At 42.2% G+C, this 20,381-nt stretch overlaps 1 protein-coding gene across 1 annotated transcript in view; it reads left to right on the top strand.

Moving 5' to 3' along the window:
• Nucleotides 1-2,447: 2,447 nt before the first annotated feature.
• The window catches only part of rnf217 (ring finger protein 217), a 35,107-nt gene continuing 17,173 nt past the window's right edge, over nucleotides 2,448-20,381 (top strand). Inside the window, exons 1-3 of the mRNA XM_084082002.1 lie at nucleotides 2,448-2,697; nucleotides 8,375-8,511; nucleotides 11,303-12,168. Coding sequence (XP_083938128.1) covers nucleotides 2,468-2,697; nucleotides 8,375-8,511; nucleotides 11,303-12,168 — 1,233 coding nt within the window. The 5' untranslated portion in view covers nucleotides 2,448-2,467. The remainder of the gene's footprint in view (nucleotides 2,698-8,374; nucleotides 8,512-11,302; nucleotides 12,169-20,381) is intronic.

Genomic DNA, 20,381 nt, shown 5'->3' with positions numbered 1-20,381 from the left:
ATTACATCTGCTTTTAGAATGACTGACCTGGTTTCAACAAGACGAACCAACGTTAAACACCACTCACACTCTGTAGACCCAGACAGGGTCCCGCAGTGTAGCAGTCTAGTGCAGGGGGTCGTCAACAGGGGGTCCGGGACCACTAGGGCGGTCCTCAGAGTTAGTACAGTGGGGCCGGCAAATCTTTGTGCGATACTGGGACTTTATTGTTTTTATTTTTTACATTCACCACTTCAACCCTCACATCCCTATGTTCTGTGGGGAACATTAGCCGAAAATAGCAGATCTACAAGCTCAGCTTGTTTTCGGCGAAGAGGTTTGGTGTAGAGGGAAAAAAGAGCAGACCAAGTACAGAGCCAAAGGTCAAGTTATTAAATGTCTGAAAACACATTTAACATCAATTGAATATGTAGTGGGGGTCCCTGCTTCATCTCTCTCTCAGCTAAAGGGGTCCTTGGCCTGAACAACATTGAAGATTGGTCCAGTTGTGGAAAAAGTACTCATTTTTTTTACTTAAGTAAAAGTATCAATACAGCATTGAAGAAATACTCTGTTACAAGTAAAAGTCCAGTAATTAAAATGTACTTGTCAAAGTACTCATTGTGCAGAATGTCCCATTTCACACGTTCCATTTGAAAATAGCAGATCTACAAGCTCACAGTCGCATCGCGACACATTGAAATATAAGAAATATAGGGCTGAAGTGGTTAATATATGTTTTGTGATAATCTAAATCTGCAAAGTAACTAAAGTTGCCAAATAATTGTAGTGGAGTAAAAGTACAATATTTGCCTCTGAGATGTAGTGGAGTAGAAGTAAAAGTATACTAAATACTCCAGTAAAGTAAAAAAGAAATCCTCAAAAGTGTACTTAAGATTTTGAAACCAGCACTTTTACTTGTAACAAAGTAATTTTATACTGTGGTATTGCTACTTTTACTTAATAAGTCCCAAATCTGAGTAGGCCTACTTCTTCCAGTCTGACGTCACTAGGCTTTATAACTGTGTAACAAAAAGCAAAGATTTGTAAAAAAAAAAAAAAAAAAAAAAAAAGCCTGGTTTCTATTTACTGCTCAGTGCTCAGATCCGGTCTAAAGCCCGCCCACTGTGTCCAGTCATTTCAATACACATGTATGCATGCACGCAGACCGTTTCCGTATCCGCTCTACACCGGATCTGCATCCTGCAAAGTTAATTGGTCATCCCAGTGGTTGAACGTTTTCTCCCATCGCTCCTCCCATGCTGACGCACACCAGGAAGCATCCAGCAGCACTGCTGGCTGGCTGGCAACGTTGCCATGTCCGCTTATTATAAGCGACTTTGGGCTTATTTTGTATTATTGTATACACTTTAGAAACAAGCCCAAAATAAAAATGCAACTGCTTAATGTGGGCTTGTTTCCTAATGTTGTTTAAACCAGTGTTTCTCAAACGTTTTATTAATATATACATTAAAGGAGGAGTTCACCCAAAAAATGACTTATTTTATATCAATTGCACACCCCATGAAGCCTTGAATTCATGGATTTATTTTTGATTTTGTGGCATTCCTAAGCCAACAATTTGATTAGCCTACCGTGTGTATTTCCGGTAGGAGACACAAATAATCTACTTTGTGTCTCCTACCGGACACATTAGTCGGTAGGAGACGGGAATCAAATTATTAGCTTAGGAATGTGACAAAAACAAAAACAAATCGATGAATTCAAGGCTTCCTGGGGTGTGCAATTGATAGAAAATAAGTATTTTTTTTGGGTGAACTACTTCTTTAATATGTATTTGTCCCTAACCCCCATCTGAACATGTTTTGTGCCAGATGTGTGTTGTTAGAATGTTTAAAAAAATATTCCAAATATCCCACATTTTATTTCAAGATGTTTTGAAAATATTTCAATCAATGTATATACAGTATAGGCAGTGGTGGAAAAAGTACTCAAATTCTTTACTTAAGTAAAAGTACCAATACTGCAATATAAAAATACTCTGTTACAAGTAAAAGTCCAGAATTAAAAATGTACAGAGTAAAAGTACAAAAGTATTGGCATCAAAATGTACTTAAAGTACCAAAAGCAAAAGTACTAAATATTTGAAAATAGCAGATCTACAAGCTCACAACGCGTCACGATGCGACGCGTTGTGAGCTTGTAGATCGGCTATTTTCAAATAGCCTATGTATAAAATAGGAATTGGAAAATTGGAAATACACTGAGTATAGGTTTAAAGTGCTCATGCCTAGTTGCTTCTTTTGGGTTTGTTTTCCTAGACCTGGTTTGCTTATTTCTCTCACACGATCTGGCAACGCGGTGGCTGGAGCTGCTGCTGTTGTGTTTGTTTTGATGGCAGACAGACTAGTGGAGGTTATAGCCACCACACACACACACACATACACACACACACACACACACACACACACACACACACACACACACACACACACACGGCAGCAGATCACAGTAAAATCTCAGTCCTATGGGGAGGACAAACACATCGCCGGGGATGGAGGATCACCCACCGGGAAGAGTTTATGATCACAACAACAGCTGTAAGATCACTCTGATCAGCAGCCTGGACGAAGGGAAGCCGGTCAGGCTGTCTTCATCATCAACATTGTCCTCATCAACAACAACAACACGCCTCAACAGCAACAACAAGCTGACGATCACCGAGACTTCCTTCATCGACGGCAAAGTTGAGAGGAGGTCAGTGTGGTCTGAGAGATCTAAACCAGTATGTCAGCACCAGTAGATATCTATTCTAAACCAGTGTGTCAGCACCAGTAGATATCTAAACCAGTGTGTCAGCACCAGTAGATATCTAAACCAGTGTGTCAGCACCAGTGATCTAGAGATCTAAACCAGTATGTCAGCACCACTAGTGATCTGAACCAGTAGTGTCATTAGTGACCTGAACCAGTTGTGTCATTAGTGATCTGAACCAGTAATGTCATTAGTGATCTGAACCAGTATGTCATTAGTGACCTGAACCAGTAGTGTCACTAGTGATCTGAACCAGTATGTCATTAGTGACCTGAACCAGTAGTGTCACTAGTGATCTGAACCAGTATGTCATTAGTGACCTGAACCAGTAGTGTCACTAGTGATCTGAACCAGTATGTCATTAGTGACCTGAACCAGTAGTGTCACTAGTGATCTGAACCAGTATGTCATTAGTGACCTGAACCAGTAGTGTCACTAGTGATCTGAACCAGTAATGTCATTAGTGATCTGAACCAGTATGTCATTAGTGACCTGAACCAGTATGTCATTAGTGACCTGAACCAGTAGTGTCACTAGTGATCTGAACCAGTATGTCATTAGTGATCTGAACCAGTATGTCATTATTGATCTGAACCAGTAGTGTCACTAGTGATCTGAACCAGTATGTCATTAGTGATCTGAACCAGTATGTCATTAGTGACCTGAACCAGTAGTGTCACTAGTGATCTGAACCAGTATGTCATTAGTGATCTGAACCAGTATGTCATTAGTGATCTGAACCAGTACGTCACTAGTGATCTGAACCAGTAGTGTCATTAGTGATATGAACCAGTATGTCATTAGTGATATGAACCAGTAGTGTCATTATTGATCTGAACCAGTAGTCATTAGTGATCTGAACCAGTATGTCATTAGTGATCTGAACCAGTAGTGTCATTATTGATCTGAACCAGTAGTGTCATTATTGATCTGAACCAGTATGTCACTAGTGATATGAACCAGTATGTCACTAGTGATATGAACCAGTATGTCAATAGTGATATGAACCAGTATGTCATTAGTGATATGAACCAGTATGTCATTAGTGATATGAACCAGTATGTCATTAGTGATATGAACCAGTAGTGTCACTAGTGATATGAACCAGTATGTCAATAGTGATATGAACCAGTATGTCATTAGTGATATGAACCAGTATGTCAATAGTGATATGAACCAGTATGTCATTGGTGATATGAACCAGTATGTCATTAGTGATATGAACCAGTATGTCATTAGTGATATGAACCAGTATGTCATTAGTGATCTGAACCAGTATGTCATTAGTGATCTGAACCAGTATATCATTAGTTATCTGAACCAGTATGTCATTATTGATCTGAACCAGTATGTCATTAGTGATATGAACCAGTATGTCACTAGTGATATGAACCAGTATGTCATTAGTGATAATGAACCAGTAGTGTCACTAGTGATATGAACCAATATGTCATTAGTGATATGAACCAGTATGTCACTAGTGATATGAACCAGTATGTCATTAGTGATAATGAACCAGTAGTGTCACTAGTGATATGAACCAATATGTCATTAGTGATATGAACCAGTATGTCACTAGTGATATGAACCAGTATGTCATTAGTGATATGAACCAGTAGTGTCACTAGTGATATGAACCAATATGTCATTAGTGATATGAACCAGTATGTCACTAGTGATATGAACCAGTAGTGTCACTAGTGATATGAACCAATATGTCATTAGTGATATGAACCAGTATGTCACTAGTGATATGAACCAGTAGCGTCACTAGTGATATGAACCAGTAGTGTCATTAGTGATAATGAACCTGTATGTCATTAGTGATATGAACCAGTAGTGTCACTAGTGATATGATTGAACCAGTATGTCATTAGTGATATGAACCAGTATGTCATTAGTGATATGAACCAGTATGTCACTAGTGATATGAACCAGTATGTCACTAGTGATATGAACCAGTATGTCATTAGTGATATGAACCAGTAGTGTCACTAGTGATATGAACCAGTCTGTCATTAGTGATATGAACCAGTATGTCACTAGTGATATGAACCAGTATGTCATTAGTGATATGAACCAGTATGTTACTAGTGATATGAACCAGTATGTCATTAGTGATATGAACCAGTAGTGTCACTAGTGATATGAACCAGTAGTGTCACTAGTGATATGAACCAGTATGTCATTAGTGATATGAACCAGTATGTCATTAGTGATATGAACCAGTATGTCATTAGTGATATGAACCAGTATGTCATTAGTGATCTGAACCAGTCTGTCACTAGTGATATGAACCAGTATGTCATTAGTTATCTGAACCAGTATGTCATTAGTGATATGAACCAGTAGTGTCACTAGTGATATGAACCAGTATGTCATTAGTGATCTGAACCAGTCTGTCACTAGTGATATGAACCAGTATGTCACTAGTGATATGAACCAGTATGTCATTAGTGATATGAACCAGTAGTGTCACTAGTGATATGAACCAGTCTGTCATTAGTGATATGAACCAGTATGTCACTAGTGATATGAACCAGTATGTCATTAGTGATATGAACCAGTATGTCACTAGTGATATGAACCAGTAGTGTCACTAGTGATATGAACCAGTAGTGTCACTAGTGATATGAACCAGTATGTCATTAGTGATATGAACCAGTAGTGTCACTAGTGATACGAACCAGTATGTCACTAGTGATATGAACCAGTATGTCACTAGTGATATGAACCAGTAGTGTCACTAGTGATATGAACCAGTATGTCATTAGTGATATGAACCAGTAGTGTCACTAGTGATATGAACCAGTATGTCACAAGTGATATGAACCAGTAGTGTCACTAGTGATATGAACCAGTAGTGTCACTAGTGATATGAACCAGTATGTCACTAGTGATATGAACCAGTAGTGTCACTAGTGATATGAACCAGTAGTGTCACTAGTGATATGAACCAGTATGTCACTAGTGATATGAACCAGTATGTCACTAGTGATATGAACCAGTATGTCACTAGTGATATGAACCAGTAGTGTCACTAGTGATATGAACCAGTATGTCACTAGTGATTTGAACCAGTATGTCACTAGTGATATGAACCAGTATGTCACTAGTGATATGAACCAGTATGTCATTAGTGATATGAACCAGTAGTGTCACTAGTGATATGAACCAGTATGTCATTAGTGATATGAACCAGTATGTCATTAGTGATATGAACCAGTAGTGTCACTAGTGATATGAACCAGTAGTGTCACTAGTGATATGAACCAGTAGTGTCACTAGTGATATGAACCAGTATGTCATTAGTGATATGAACCAGTAGTGTCACTAGTGATACGAACCAGTATGTCACTAGTGATATGAACCAGTATGTCACTAGTGATATGAACCAGTAGTGTCACTAGTGATATGAACCAGTATGTCACAAGTGATATGAACCAGTAGTGTCACTAGTGATATGAACCAGTAGTGTCACTAGTGATATGAACCAGTATGTCACTAGTGATATGAACCAGTATGTCACTAGTGATATGAACCAGTAGTGTCACTAGTGATATGAACCAGTATGTCACTAGTGATATGAACCAGTATGTCACTAGTGATATGAACCAGTATGTCACTAGTGATATGAACCAGTATGTCACTAGTGATATGAACCAGTATGTCACTAGTGATATGAACCAGTAGTGTCACTAGTGATCTGAACCAGTATGTCATTAGTGATATGAACCAGTATGTCACTAGTGATATGAACCAGTATGTCACTAGTGATATGAACCAGTAGTGTCACTAGTGATATGAACCAGTATGTCATTAGTGATATGAACCAGTATATCACTAGTGATATGAACCAGTATGTCACTAGTGATATGAACCAGTATGTCACTAGTGATATGAACCAGTATGTCACTAGTGATATGAACCAGTCTGTCACTAGTCATATGAACCAGTATGTCATTAGTGATATGAACCAGTAGTGTCACTAGTGATATGAACCAGTATGTCATTAGTGATATGAACCAGTAGTGTCACTAGTGATATGAGCCAGTATGTCACTAGTGATATGAACCAGTAGTGTCACTAGTGATATGAACCAGTATGTCACTAGTGATATGAACCAGTAGTGTCACTAGTGATATGAACCAGTATGTCACTAGTGATATGAACCAGTAGTGTCACTAGTGATATGAACCAGTATGTCACTAGTGATATGAACCAGTATGTCACTAGTGATATGAACCAGTATGTCACTAGTGATATGAACCAGTAGTGTCACTAGTGATATGAACCAGTATGTCACTAGTGATCTGAACCAGTATGTCACTAGTGATATGAACCAGTATGTCACTAGTGATCTGAACCAGTATGTCACTAGTGATATGAACCAGTATGTCACTAGTGATCTGAACCAGTATGTCACTAGTGATATGAACCAGTATGTCACTAGTGATATGAACCAGTAGTGTCACTAGTGATATGAACCAGTATGTCACTAGTGATATGAACCAGTATGTCACTAGTGATATGAACCAGTAGTGTCACTAGTGATATGAACCAGTATGTCACTAGTGATCTGAACCAATAGTGTCACTAGTGATATGAACCAGTATGTCACTAGTGATATGAACCAGTATGTCACTAGTGATATGAACCAGTAGTGTCACTAGTGATATGAACCAGTAGTGTCATTAGTGATATGAACCAGTATGTCATTAGTGATATGAACCAGTATGTCATTGGTGATATGAACCAGTAGTGTCACTGGTGATATGAACCAGTAGTGTCACTAGTGATATGAACCAGTATGTCATTAGTGATATGAACCAGTATGTCATTGGTGATATGAACCAGTAGTGTCACTAGTGATATGAACCAGTATGTCATTAGTGATATGAACCAGTATGTCATTGGTGATATGAACCAGTAGTGTCACTGGTGATATGAACCAGTAGTGTCACTAGTGATATGAACCAGTATGTCATTAGTGATATGAACCAGTATGTCACTAGTGATACGAACCAGTATGTCACTAGTGATATGAACCAGTATGTCACTAGTGATATGATTGAACCAGTATGCCATTAGTGATATGAACCAGTATGTCACTAGTGATATGAACCAGTATGTCACTAGTGATATGAACCAGTATGTCACTAGTGATATGAACCAGTATGTCACTAGTGATATGAACCAGTAGTGTCACTAGTGATATGAACCAGTATGTCATTAGTGATCTGAACCAGTATGTCACTAGTGATATGAACCAGTATGTCACTAGTGATATGAACCAGTATGTCACTAGTGATATGAACCAGTATGTCACTAGTGATATGAACCAGTATGTCACTAGTGATATGAACCAGTAGTGTCACTAGTGATATGAACCAGTATGTCACTTGTGATATGAACCAGTATGTCACTAGTGATATGAACCAGTATGTCACTAGTGATATGAACCAGTATGTCATTAGTGATATGAACCAGTATGTCATTAGTGATCTGAACCAGTAGTGTCACTAATGATATTGAACCAGTATGTCAGCACCAGTGCCACCAGAGAATAGAGATCTAACCCTAACACTAGAGATTGCCATTTAACCCGGTATGTCACCAGCAGGAGGAACTCTACTGCCATCATTATCAGTAGACAGGGTGACAGACATCATGGAGGGGGGCAGGAGGAGGAGGAGGAGGAGGAAGGCAGCGGTGAGGAGGAGAAAGACGCAGCAGACAGCAACAACAACGACCACGGTAGGGCAGGGCAATAATATATATATCTATAATATATTGATTGATATTGTGATATGACAGTGGTTCTCAACCAGTGGTCCGGGGACCACCAGTGGTCCTTGAGGGGGTTCCAGGTGGTCCCCAGCTAAATGAGGGAGAGTTGCTAATGGACCCTTATTAGCTCTTTAACTCTTGAGAGTGTAAAATGAAACCAAATGGACCCTTACGGGTCCATTTGGTTTCATTTTACTCTCTCAAGCGTTCAATTATTCTTAAACATCTGCATTACTTAATTTAAGTCTACACAAGACTTAGAAGAATTGTTATTTTGATCAACGTATCTCTCCTATTGGTACTGTGGGGAACTGATCAACGCCAAACACAAAATGCAGGGTACAAGCCCAATGAAGGGTATTTATTCACACCTCTTTGTATGTGGGACCCGCAGGTCCTTGGTAATACTTTCAAATAACTTCAAATAATAAAGATCAAACTCAAAGTTCGCCCCGCGTCGGGGTATTTTCATGCATCACAATGTCTCTGTTTGGATTCCATGCGCCTCAGCGTCATCGTCATTTATCCATGCATTGTGTCGGGTAATGTGATTAACTCCCACAGGTTGCCTAGGAGTAAACAAAGAGTGTCCTTTTTAATACTACGATTCACAAGCATTTAACAATGTGCGGGAATAGTGGAGAATATTGCCTTACCGCCTGTAGCACCCGTCCAGTCACCAGGAGAGCCAATGCCAGACTGAGACAGAGTAGCCATACTTGTAGCCAGGTGCCACACCTAACCTGTCGCCGCAGCTGCGCTGAGTTGGGGCTGATTCATGATGGTGAGTGGCAGGTACCGCCCCTCTATGACGCTGCCCAGGCTGGTGCGCTGTCTCTCTGGTCTCACTCTGTCTCTGTCCCATGGCCTCTCCCTGGTGAGGTGCTTACCTGACAGGCGGTATTGTGGCGATACTCCACAGTACCAACATCAATACAGCATGGAATAGTGGACAAAATTGTGTCCAACGATGACAAAATGTTCAAAGTTTTGGGTCTAAGAGTCTAAATGTCATCAAATGGTGGTTCCGTGGCTCAAATGCCGAATAAATAATGGACCTTGATATGAAAAGGGTTGAAAACCAGTGATATGACACTACGGTAATTGTCTGGGATTTTAGATATATTGTGATATGCCACACAGTAAGTGTTTTCCTGGTTTTAATCACGTACTGTACAAGGTGGTGTAATTGTTTGTGTTTGTTTGTTAAGTGTTAAATAGCTCTATATTCACATCGTAATCATTTTGGGCGCGTTCGAAAATACAGCACTGAGCGCACTGGCCAATACAAACTAATAGGCGAGTGTGCTCCGGTGCGTAATTTCCCGAACGCACCCATAGACTCCAGGGGGGGTGGTTAACTTTGATGATGGAGGGGGCCACACTCACTCCAGGGCGCCATATTACACATATGTACCTGTACTCTCACCAGTAATATATACTGCAGTGGTTCTCAAACTTTTTTCGTGTCAAAGACCCCTAAATTAAAGGGATAGTTCACCCCCAAAATTACTTTTTTTCCCCATTCGATTAGTCACCCCATGGAGACTTGGAATTCATGGATATTTTTTAGTTTTTGTCTCATTCCTAAGCCAATAATTTGATAACCAGCGGACCCGTAGACAGCGGTTCCGGTAGGAGACAGTCCGAGACACAAAGGAGACTCTTTATGTATGTCTCCTACCGGAACCGCTCAAAGTATTGGCTTAGGAATGCGACAAAAACAAAAAAATATCCGTGAATTCAAGTCTCCATGGGGTGACTAATCAATAGGAAAAAAAGTATTTTTTGGGGTGAACTATCCCTTTAATGTGTATTTGGCCACGGACCCCAAATGTTTTGTGCCAGGGACCCCTATACAAGATTTGTGGTGTTAAAAATGTCAAACATATTCAACATTTTTCTGTTGCTGTATACAGTATAAGGCCCTGGTGGTCTGAGGACCCCTGCATTAGACCACGGACCACCATAACTCTTGAGAGTGTAGACATACGGGTCCATTTGGTTCCATTTGTACACTCTCAGAATTACAGCCCCATAAGGGTCCATTTGGTTCCTACTGTCCATCATTTATCTGGGGGACCCCCTCAAAGACCCACTCTGAGAACCACTGGTATACTGTAGTGTCAACCCCATTACTATAAAAAAAAAAAAATGTTTTAGATGGGAGGGGGTCCGCGGACAAATACATATTATTTTGGGGGTCCTTGACATGAAAAAAAATGTAAAACCATTGAAAATATAGCAACATAAGTAAAAAATAAAATAAATAAAAACCTGTTAGGATTTAGAAGACATTTGTAAAATCCCCAGAAGCAAAGATTTGAGTTAAAAACTTTCGCTTTAAAAAAGTATATATATATATTCAAACTAAAGATTTGCACACATTTTCACGATAAAAAAAATAAATAGCAGATCTACAAGCTCGTAGCGCGGCACTCGGCACGACAAGCTTGTAGATCTGCTATTTTTATAGAGCCAAAGAAATCTTAAAATGACACAGATGCGTTCCCGGTCTTAAAGGGTTAAATAGCCCGCAAAAGTTTTTTTTCAGTGCAGTGGTTCTCAAACTTTTTCATGTCAAGGACCCCCAAATTGCACACACACACACACACACACACACACTAGCCCGAAAAGGGTTGAAAAGCACTGCTCTATAATAGGTAACAATGCAACATCATCACAACAATGATATCGAGTCACAACTCAACAAAATGTCGTGATATTTGATATTTGTCCGTTTTGGTCGCCCCATCAGCCCCGCCCCCGGACCCCCACCACCACCACCACCACCACGGTGGAGGAGGAGGCGAGCGGAGGAGAACGAGCGCCGTGGAGCTCCTGAGGAGGAGCCTGGTGTCCGTCTCCAAGTCTCCGTCTCTCAACCTGAACAACAACAACCGGGTCCTCCAACAGCAGCAGCAGCGCAGCAGCAGAAACAACAACAACACGGACGGCAACAGCAACGACAGAGGGAGCTGCGGCGGCGGCGGCGGCGGCGTCCGGATCGAGTGCGGCGACTGCCAGAAGAAGAAGGAGGCGCCGAATCCCCTCGGTTCGAATCCGACGCCGTCGGATTCGAACCGAGGGGATTCGGCGGCGCCTCCGGAGTGTTTCCGCACGGCTAACGGAACGACGACGACGACGTCGTCTTCGTCGGACGGGTCGCTGGCGACGACCGGCGCCGCGAGGGAGCACGTTTACTGCACGGTGTACTGCATCGTCAACGACCGTCGCGCCAACAACGCCACAACAACGACGGACGCCGAGATCAAAATCGCGGAACTTCTGGGTCGATCTGCCCTCGACGGCGAACGGGGACGAGAGAGAGAGTTCGAGTCCGGCCAGGAGGGGGAGGGGGAGGGGGAGGAAGAAGACGCCGGCGGTTCGGTTGTTGTTCCCGTTTCCGCCGGTTCCATTCGGTTCTCGTTCTCTTCGTCGGCGGTTCCCGAGCCGTACACGCTGGACGACTTGGTGGACCCCCTGTCGGGGGAGGAGGGGGGGGGCGTGGGCGCGGCGGTGCGCTGCTGCCGCGTGTGTCTGGACGACAAGGCCATATCGCCGCTGCACTGCTGCCGCAAGGCCGTCTGCGGAGAGTGCCTGAAGCTCTACGTCAGCTCCCAGGTGAGAGAGTCGCGCGCGCGTGCACACGCACGCACACGCACACACCAGTGGTGGAAAGTAACTGAGTGCATTTACTCCAGTGCTGTACTATAAGTACAAATTTGAAGTGTTTTTTACTTTACTGGAGTATTTCCAATTTTCAGTACTTTTACTTCTACTCCACTACATCTCAGAGGCAAGTATTGTACTTTTACTCCACTACAATTGTTGTTTAAAACTTTAGTTACTAGTTGCAGATATTCATTATTACGTTATAAAACATACATAAGCAACTTTAGGCCTGTTTTATACATAGGCTATTTGAAAATAGCAGATCTACAAGTTCACAACGCGTCGCGATGCGACGCGTTGTGAACTTGTAGATCTGCTATTTTCAAACAATTTAGTCCTTTTACTTTTGGTACTTTAAGTATATTTTGATGCCAGTACTTTTTGAACTTTTACTCAAGTAACATTTTGAACACAGGCCTTTTACTTGTGACAGAGTATTTTTATATTGTGGTATTGCTACTTTTACTTAAGTAAAATATCTGAGTACTTTTTCCACCACTGACACACACACACACACACACACACACACACACACACACACACACACACACACACACACACGCACACACACACATTCACGTCCACATGAAAAAGGGAGAGCATACAAGGAGTCGAGGACTCAAATATTAAAGGTGCGCTACGGTTACATTCCCAGAATCATGGCATATTATGTGTTCAAGATACGAGAAGCATTTCACTCGGTACTCATGGGTATAAGTAACAGCATCTCCGCCATTGTCTGCCGGCTGCCAATGATAGCAGAGACAGCACACACAAGCCTGTTAGAGGTTGAAACCCTCTTAACAAAGACGTGGGCATGTCCTAGGCTGCCCAATACAAAAAAACCACACCCAGTGTGAAGAGAGTGGTGCCTTTTACGTGTTTTTATTCATTTTAACATCTTTTACGTGTTTTTACTAATTTTAAGTATTTTTTACTCAGTTTAAGTATTTTTACTCAGTTTAAGTATTTCTACTCAAAAGTGTGTGTGTGTGTGTGTGTGTGTGTGTGTGTGTGTGTGTGTGTGTGTGTGTGTGTGTGTGTGTGTGTGTGTGTGTGTGTGTGTGTGTGTGTGTGTGTGTGTGTGTGTGTGTGTGTGTGTGTGTGTGCGTGCGTGCGTGTGTGTGTTGCACTCCTGTTCGTGTATAATCAGTGTAACTGGTTGCATCTTTGTGTTGCAATCAGCCGCAGCTGTTGAGGTCATGCTCAGTTCGTGCTCAAACATACATACGGACAGACACACACACACACACACACACACACACACACACGCACACGCACACAGACAAAGTCACGTATAGGAGTGGTTGGCACCACTCAAAAAGCCTAGCTTTGAAGTGGAATTTGGGAATGGTTGGTCATTTAATGACCTTGGTCACGGCTTCCTCTCTAGGCTAGGGTCAAAGGTGCAGGCAGGCTATCGCTAATACACTAATACAGACACTTCTCTGGAGTCTTAATTAACCACAACATCAGGTGTGTTCGCTGTAAACATGTCTGATACAGAGATGGAACATGAATGGAAATGTTTGTGCGTTCTCACTGTAGATGTAAGGTAGTTGGAAATGGCCTTCACTATGAGGTCAGTTAACTATTCTGTCATGGCGTGCTGTGTGGGTGTGGGTGTGCGTGTGCGTGTGCGTGTGTGTGTGTGTGTGTGTGTGTGTGTGTGTGTGTGTGTGTGTGTGTGTGTGTGTGTGTGAACATCCCTTTGTATGCATAACAGCCATTCAGTACACCCCCCCCCCCCCCCACACACACACACACACCAGGCCTGTCACGTGTGTGTGTGTGTGTGTGTGTGTGTGTGTGTGTGTGTGTGTGTGTGTGTGTGTGTGTGTGTGTGTGTGTGTGTGTGTGTGTGTGTGTGTGTGTGTGTGTGTGTGTGTGTGTGTGTGTGTGTGTGTACTCTATGCAGTGTACAGGCTTGCTTCGGTTATGTCACACTCACACATGCAGTTTGAGATTAAAGGTCAAATTCATGTAATACAAAACTAATTTTGGATCAACGTGCCCCCTACAACGTGTGTGTGTGTGTGTGTGTGTGTGTGACACAGGACCACATTGGAAAGTGTTTTATCTTATTACGCTTTTATGTGTATATCCTGGGTTTTTAAGCTATATTGTGTTTACTCGTATTTCTTTGACCAAAATAAAATAAAATAAATAATGTGTGGTGGGCACCATAGGCCAATGATACTAATGAAGGCTCTGTTCCATTCTGGTCAAACAGAGTCAGGGTGCTGATATTGTGCATGTTGGCTCACTGGAAACACTTCTGCTACACCAGTGGGTCTCAAAGGTTGGTCCAGGGACCCTCATGGTTCCTTGAGGGGCATTCTAAATGGCCTCTACGGGTGTGTAACTCTGAGGGGTCCATTTGGTTCCATTTTGTACACTCTCAGAGTTATGGGGGTCCTTGTAATTTTAAATGTTTGAGAACCACTGTGCTACACTAAATGGAACAGAGCCTTCTTATGTATAATAGGCTCTATGCACAGCAGCCATATTGGGAATGAATTGGGCCCCTTCGTTACTTCCTTCACAGGTGTTACCAATAATACTAATTAAGGCTCTGTTCCATTTAGTGTGGCATAGTGGTTGTCTTATTTTCAAGAACCCCCATAACTCTCAGAGTTACACACCCACCATAAGGGGCTATTTGGGAACCAAAATGGAGTGTTTCTAGTGAGCCAACATGCACGATATCAGCACCCTGACCAGAATGGAACAGAGCCTTCATTAGTATCATTGGTAACACCTGTGGAGGAAGTAAGAAGAGGCCCAATTTCTCTCCAAAATGGCTGCTGTGCATAGAGCCTATTGGTAAGACCTGTGAAGGAAGTAAGGAAGAGGCCCAATTTCTTTCCAATATGTCTGCTGTGCTGTGCATAGAGTCTATTGTCTCGTGGGTATTGTGGGTGGGCTACAGTACTGAGCAAGATACTCATTAAAAGAAGGTAATCATTTTGAGAGAATACAACGGGTAACCACAACCCTAGCATCCCTATTCCGGCAGGAACATTTGCACACAATAGCGGCCGATCTACAAGCTCACAAATTATTGTGAGCAGTTGCCCATGTATGAGGTAGGTAGAGGAACATTGAGCTCTAGCGCATGTTATTAGCTCAGAGCTGTATTACATGCTGCTGTTGTAGAGAGTGGAGAGATCAAACCGTCTGCCCGCTGGTTCTGTAACTTGAGGCCACACAGTCAGTCCTCCTGCTGTGTGACACAATGTAATGTTTTTACACCAGCCCAGACGTCATGAATAGGCTCTATGCACAGAAGCCATATTGGAAAGAAATTGGGTCTCTTCCTACTTCCTTCACAGGTGTTACCAATGATACTAATGAAGGCTCTGTTCCATTCTGGTCAGGGTGCTGATATTGTGCATGTTGGCTCACTAGAAACACTCCATTTTGGTTCCCAAATGGCCCCTTGTGGTGGGTGTGTAACTCTGAGAGTGTACAAATGGAACCAAATGGACCCGTAAGGGTCCATTTGGTTCCATTTGTACACTCTCAGAGTTATGGGGGTCCTTGTAAATAAGACAACCACTATGCCACACTAAATGGAACAGAGCCTTAATTAGTATCATTGGTAACACCTGTGAAGGAAGTAAGGAAGGGGCCCAATTCATTCCCAATATGGCTGCTGTGCATAGAGCCTATTCCACACAAAAGATGTTTTTTTTTTCAAACTGCAAACAACTGTAACACTAACTGAAGCTAGAGGCCGTCTCTCTGCAAGCAGGTGTGTATGTTGTTGCAATGGAACATATGACTCTTCAACAGGGGGTCCGGGACCCCTAGGGGGTCCTCAAAGTTACTACAGGTCTTTGTGTGATTGATAGGATTTTTTTTTTTTTTTTACATTAACCACTTGAACCCTAGCGTCCCTATTCTATTGAGGGTTTAAGTGGTTAAATGTCTACCACTCCTTTACACAACACTGATAGTCAGTGAAGCTATCTATGAAATCTTGAAAAAGTTTAATCTGCAACACAATTTTATACAATAAGTAGTGGGAGTCCCTGCTTCATCTCTCTCCGCACTCCCGATCAAAGCTTAAAACAAGTGTTTTAAGACTGAGGCGTTTCAGCCTGTGGCCTTCGTCGACGAAGGCCGAAACAGGCCAAAACGCACCCTTCTTGTAATTCTGCTATATGTTTTTGTTTTTTTTAAGTGTGGATGTTTCTGTTGTTCAAGTTGTCAAGAATGTGCTCCCAGTTTGACCTCAAGGCTTGAGGTCAAAGACTTGAGGAGTTGAGCACGCCTAACCTTTGAAGTCATTGCTTTGCAATGGAACGTATGCCATGAGTTCAAGTGAGGTCTGTGAAACAGGCGAACTGTGTGGGATTTATTCATTAACCATCCCTGCATGGTCAACTTTTAAGCTATGTCAGCAATGACATACATTATGGTTTTTGCTAAAATATTGTTTTGAACTTTGCCCATGTATCAGAGAATATGCAAATTATACACATAAGAGTACATGCGGGACAGGGGGGGGCACACCATCATTCGTGGGGCAGGTTCATCATGAGAAGGGGTGATAACCTCACGTTGGTTACTGAAAACTCAACTCAAACCAACTTTATTGTCACATCACAGATTTACAGGCAGGACTTTTTGCACTGGTGCGCTTAACTTTTTCATATGGTTGCACCAGCATATCATTTAGATGCACCCACACATACACACAAACATTGACAGACCTGCTAATTAATGTATAGGGAACTGCGGTGCGAACAATGAACATTTTTAGTTGCATTTGTTGGATAATGTGAGCCCCTAAATGGTGTCTGGAGGTTTAAATATGGAGTGAAATTCTTTGTCGTACTTTTGAGGAGAAATATCCACTGGAAGATTGCTAGCATGTTGTTGTAGTACGCATTTTCCGCACTATAAGGCGCACCTTCAATAAATTTATTATTTTCATATATAGGGCGCACCGCATTATAAGGCGCATCCGCACTATAAGGCGCACTGACGGTGCGCCTTATAGTGCGGAATAGGGATGGCCAATGGAGACATTTTATTAACCGGTTACCGTTAGGCCTTACCATCAATTGATCATTAACCGTTAAGGAAATGTGTTCCAAAAAAAAGCGCTATTTACCAATAAAAAAAATAAATACACTGTTTTTCCCTCTGCATAATATAATGCGCTATTTACACATTACAAATAATGTACCTTGCATTAGAGGGTAGCACGGGTCCACCCGGTACCGAAGACCCAAAATATTGACATGTCCCTCGGGCACGGGTCGGATCAGTTCCAGTTGCCGCGGTCGGGTCCATTTGAAATGGATGGACCCGTGTGGACACAACGACCAGCTTTGTATTATTATTATTATATTAATCTCTTTAACCTTCGGTTTTAAAATGAGACCAATGTGTTGTAATTACGCTCCCAAATCCATATCGCCTGTTCTCTCATAGTTTAATGTTAACAGCCGATTGAAACGCAGCCAATCTCACGCGCACCGCACTGCAGTCCCCAAAACACAGTCGCCCCGTAACCTCAGTAAACTATGCCTAAACCTCACCTTAATCCTAAACGTAACCTCGTTAAAACGGTGCCAAAATCTAACCTTATTCCTAAACTTAACCTCAGTAAAACTATGCCTAAACCTAAACGTATTTCTAACCTTGTCCTCAGTAAAAAAAAAATACAAGAAAATGGGGGCGAGTGTGTTTTGGGGCGAGTCTTCCGGGTGGCTACCCTGCGACCTGCGTAGTACCACCATGGAGGCTTGTTAGCAGGTGAAATGCAAACAAAAGCCACCGGGAAGATGCAAGTTGGAACGTCGTCTGTGTGGAGCATGTTTATGGACATAATCTGCGGGGACAGACGGTATAAAGTCGGTGAAATGTTGTCTGTCTGTCTGCAACACAGCAGAAAGCACGCGAGCAGCTAGTCTGTGATTACTCTGTTGGGGCGGGGGTAGCTCTTGACTGACACACATGGCTAATCTTAATACCACAGTGATTTTTGCTATAAATGAGCTCCGGGTCCAGTACAGGTCTAGAGACTCGGTCAGACCAGGTCGAATACATTTGAATTATCCTCCGTTCGTTTTGGAACGGGTACAGTTTGCCTCGGTCCCGTTTCAAGCACCAAATTTGGCACACAAGTGCTTCAGAACCTACTCTCTCAGAAAAGTACGAGATCCACTTGAAAAAACAATATGGCCGCCATTTTTCAAGATGGCCGCCATTCGAAGTGGTTTTAAATGGTGTTTGAACTATATTTTGATTGAATAATCCTATTTTGATGGTCTATACATTCAAATATATGTTTTTGAGTATGTGAAATCCAATTCTGCATTTACAAAATTTTAATTATTGGATATTATGATGATACAAATGCTGTGCTGTGCTGTGCTGTGCTGTACTATGCTGTGCTGTACTGTACGGCACTGTAGGCACTGTACGGCACTGTAGGCACTGTACGGCACTGTATTATACTGTACTGCACTTTGCGGCACAGTACTGTGCTTTACTGGACTGGACTGGACTGTATTATACTGGACTGTACTGTATTGGACTGTAGTACTGTACTGGACTGTACTGTATTATGCTGGACTGGACTGGACTGGACTGCACTTTGGTCATATGGAACCAAACCGTAACAGTTTGGTTCTTCTTTTAGTCCTCGCATTTGCAGACACACAACTGTGTACACTTAAGCATGAAGTGGTAGCATTTGCATCGTCCTCGGGATTCAGTCTTTTAGACACATTTTGTCAACTGCTCACAAGTCTGAACAATAGGTGGAGGGATTGTCCAGACCTCTCCATCTTTTTGCCAGCCACAGTTGGCAGGGCTTTCAGTTTGCATTTTGCACACTGTTGCCTGACATGCAGTTTTCTTGCCTTTACCATGAAAAGCTGACACAACTGTCTTTCCACTGGCGTGGAAGGACAGCATGCCACTGGATTTCTCTGGGCCAACAATTACTACCATATCATGAATTGGCAATCACCTAATGGACTGACCCTGGCCAAATTATACCCACATAATTTCTAAGCCTGCACTGACTGCAACAACAAGAATATCTGTGTTGCATGCCTCAATCAACACAGACTTCATTTGTTGCTTGGCTGCATGGAGAGCATGTATGAAGATGCTGGAGTCAGCTTCTTCGTGGTTGCAAGCACTTAAGCCTTCAAGGCTGATGAGTTTGTTTGTCTCCCGCGCTGGCACATCCTGTCAATTCAGGTGCGGCAATCTAACTACAATACTACAACAAACTAAACTTGTAGTTGAGATATATACAGGGGCTTATTAGCATTTGGGACATTAACGTATACTACAGTACAAACTACAATGAGTACACCACTACAACAGTTAGTAAACTACACCTACAGTACAGCTAGTACACTACAAGCCGACACTGAACCCCATGCTGAGTCTCACAGCAGTGATGTCACCAGTGTGCCCGGGTTGTGCTTTGACATCACTCTTATAAAAAATGACAAACCAATAGAGCTTGACCACAGCATTTCAATGAATGATCATGGATGTTTCCCTTCAACTTAATGCAATATCTGTGATCAGACAGCTTCCGAAAATGCTCATTTTGAGTCACGTAATAACCGCCATCTTGAAAACTGGCGGCCATATTGGAATTCAATTGACACTATTGAGTTCTTCCAGTCAGAATACATTCATTTTGATGTTTGGATCATTAATACATTTGTGTTCATTCAAGTTTTACTTCAAAAAACATTTATTTTGCATTTGATGAGGCGGCCATCTTGAAAACTGGCGGCCATCTTGGATTGTCAGCTGGATCTCGTACTTTTCTTAGATAGTACATCCTGGACATCATTTGTGCCAATTTTGGTGCTTGTATCACCAAGTGAAAGATTCTGATGGAATATTGACTTAATATGCCCCACTATATCAGCTAGTGAGTAGGTTAAGGTATGTTATTGACCCCTTACTTTTGGTCTAGCACAGTAAGGACGGGTGACATTGCCTTTGCTGTGTTGGCACCGAAGTTGTGGAACAAACTCCCTTTGAGGATCCAAGCTGCCCCCATCGTGTGTGTGTGTGTGTGTGTGTGTGTGTGTGTGTGTGTGTGTGTGTGTGTGTGTGTGTGTGTGTGTGTGTGTGTGTGTGTGTGTGTGTGTGTGTGTGTGTGTGTG

This window comes from Gymnoscopelus microlampas (assembly GCF_963454915.1).
Source record: "Gymnoscopelus microlampas genome assembly, chromosome: 16".
NCBI classification, from domain to species: Eukaryota; Metazoa; Chordata; class Actinopteri; order Myctophiformes; family Myctophidae; genus Gymnoscopelus; species Gymnoscopelus microlampas.
This window is presented reverse-complemented; position numbering and strand designations above follow the sequence as displayed.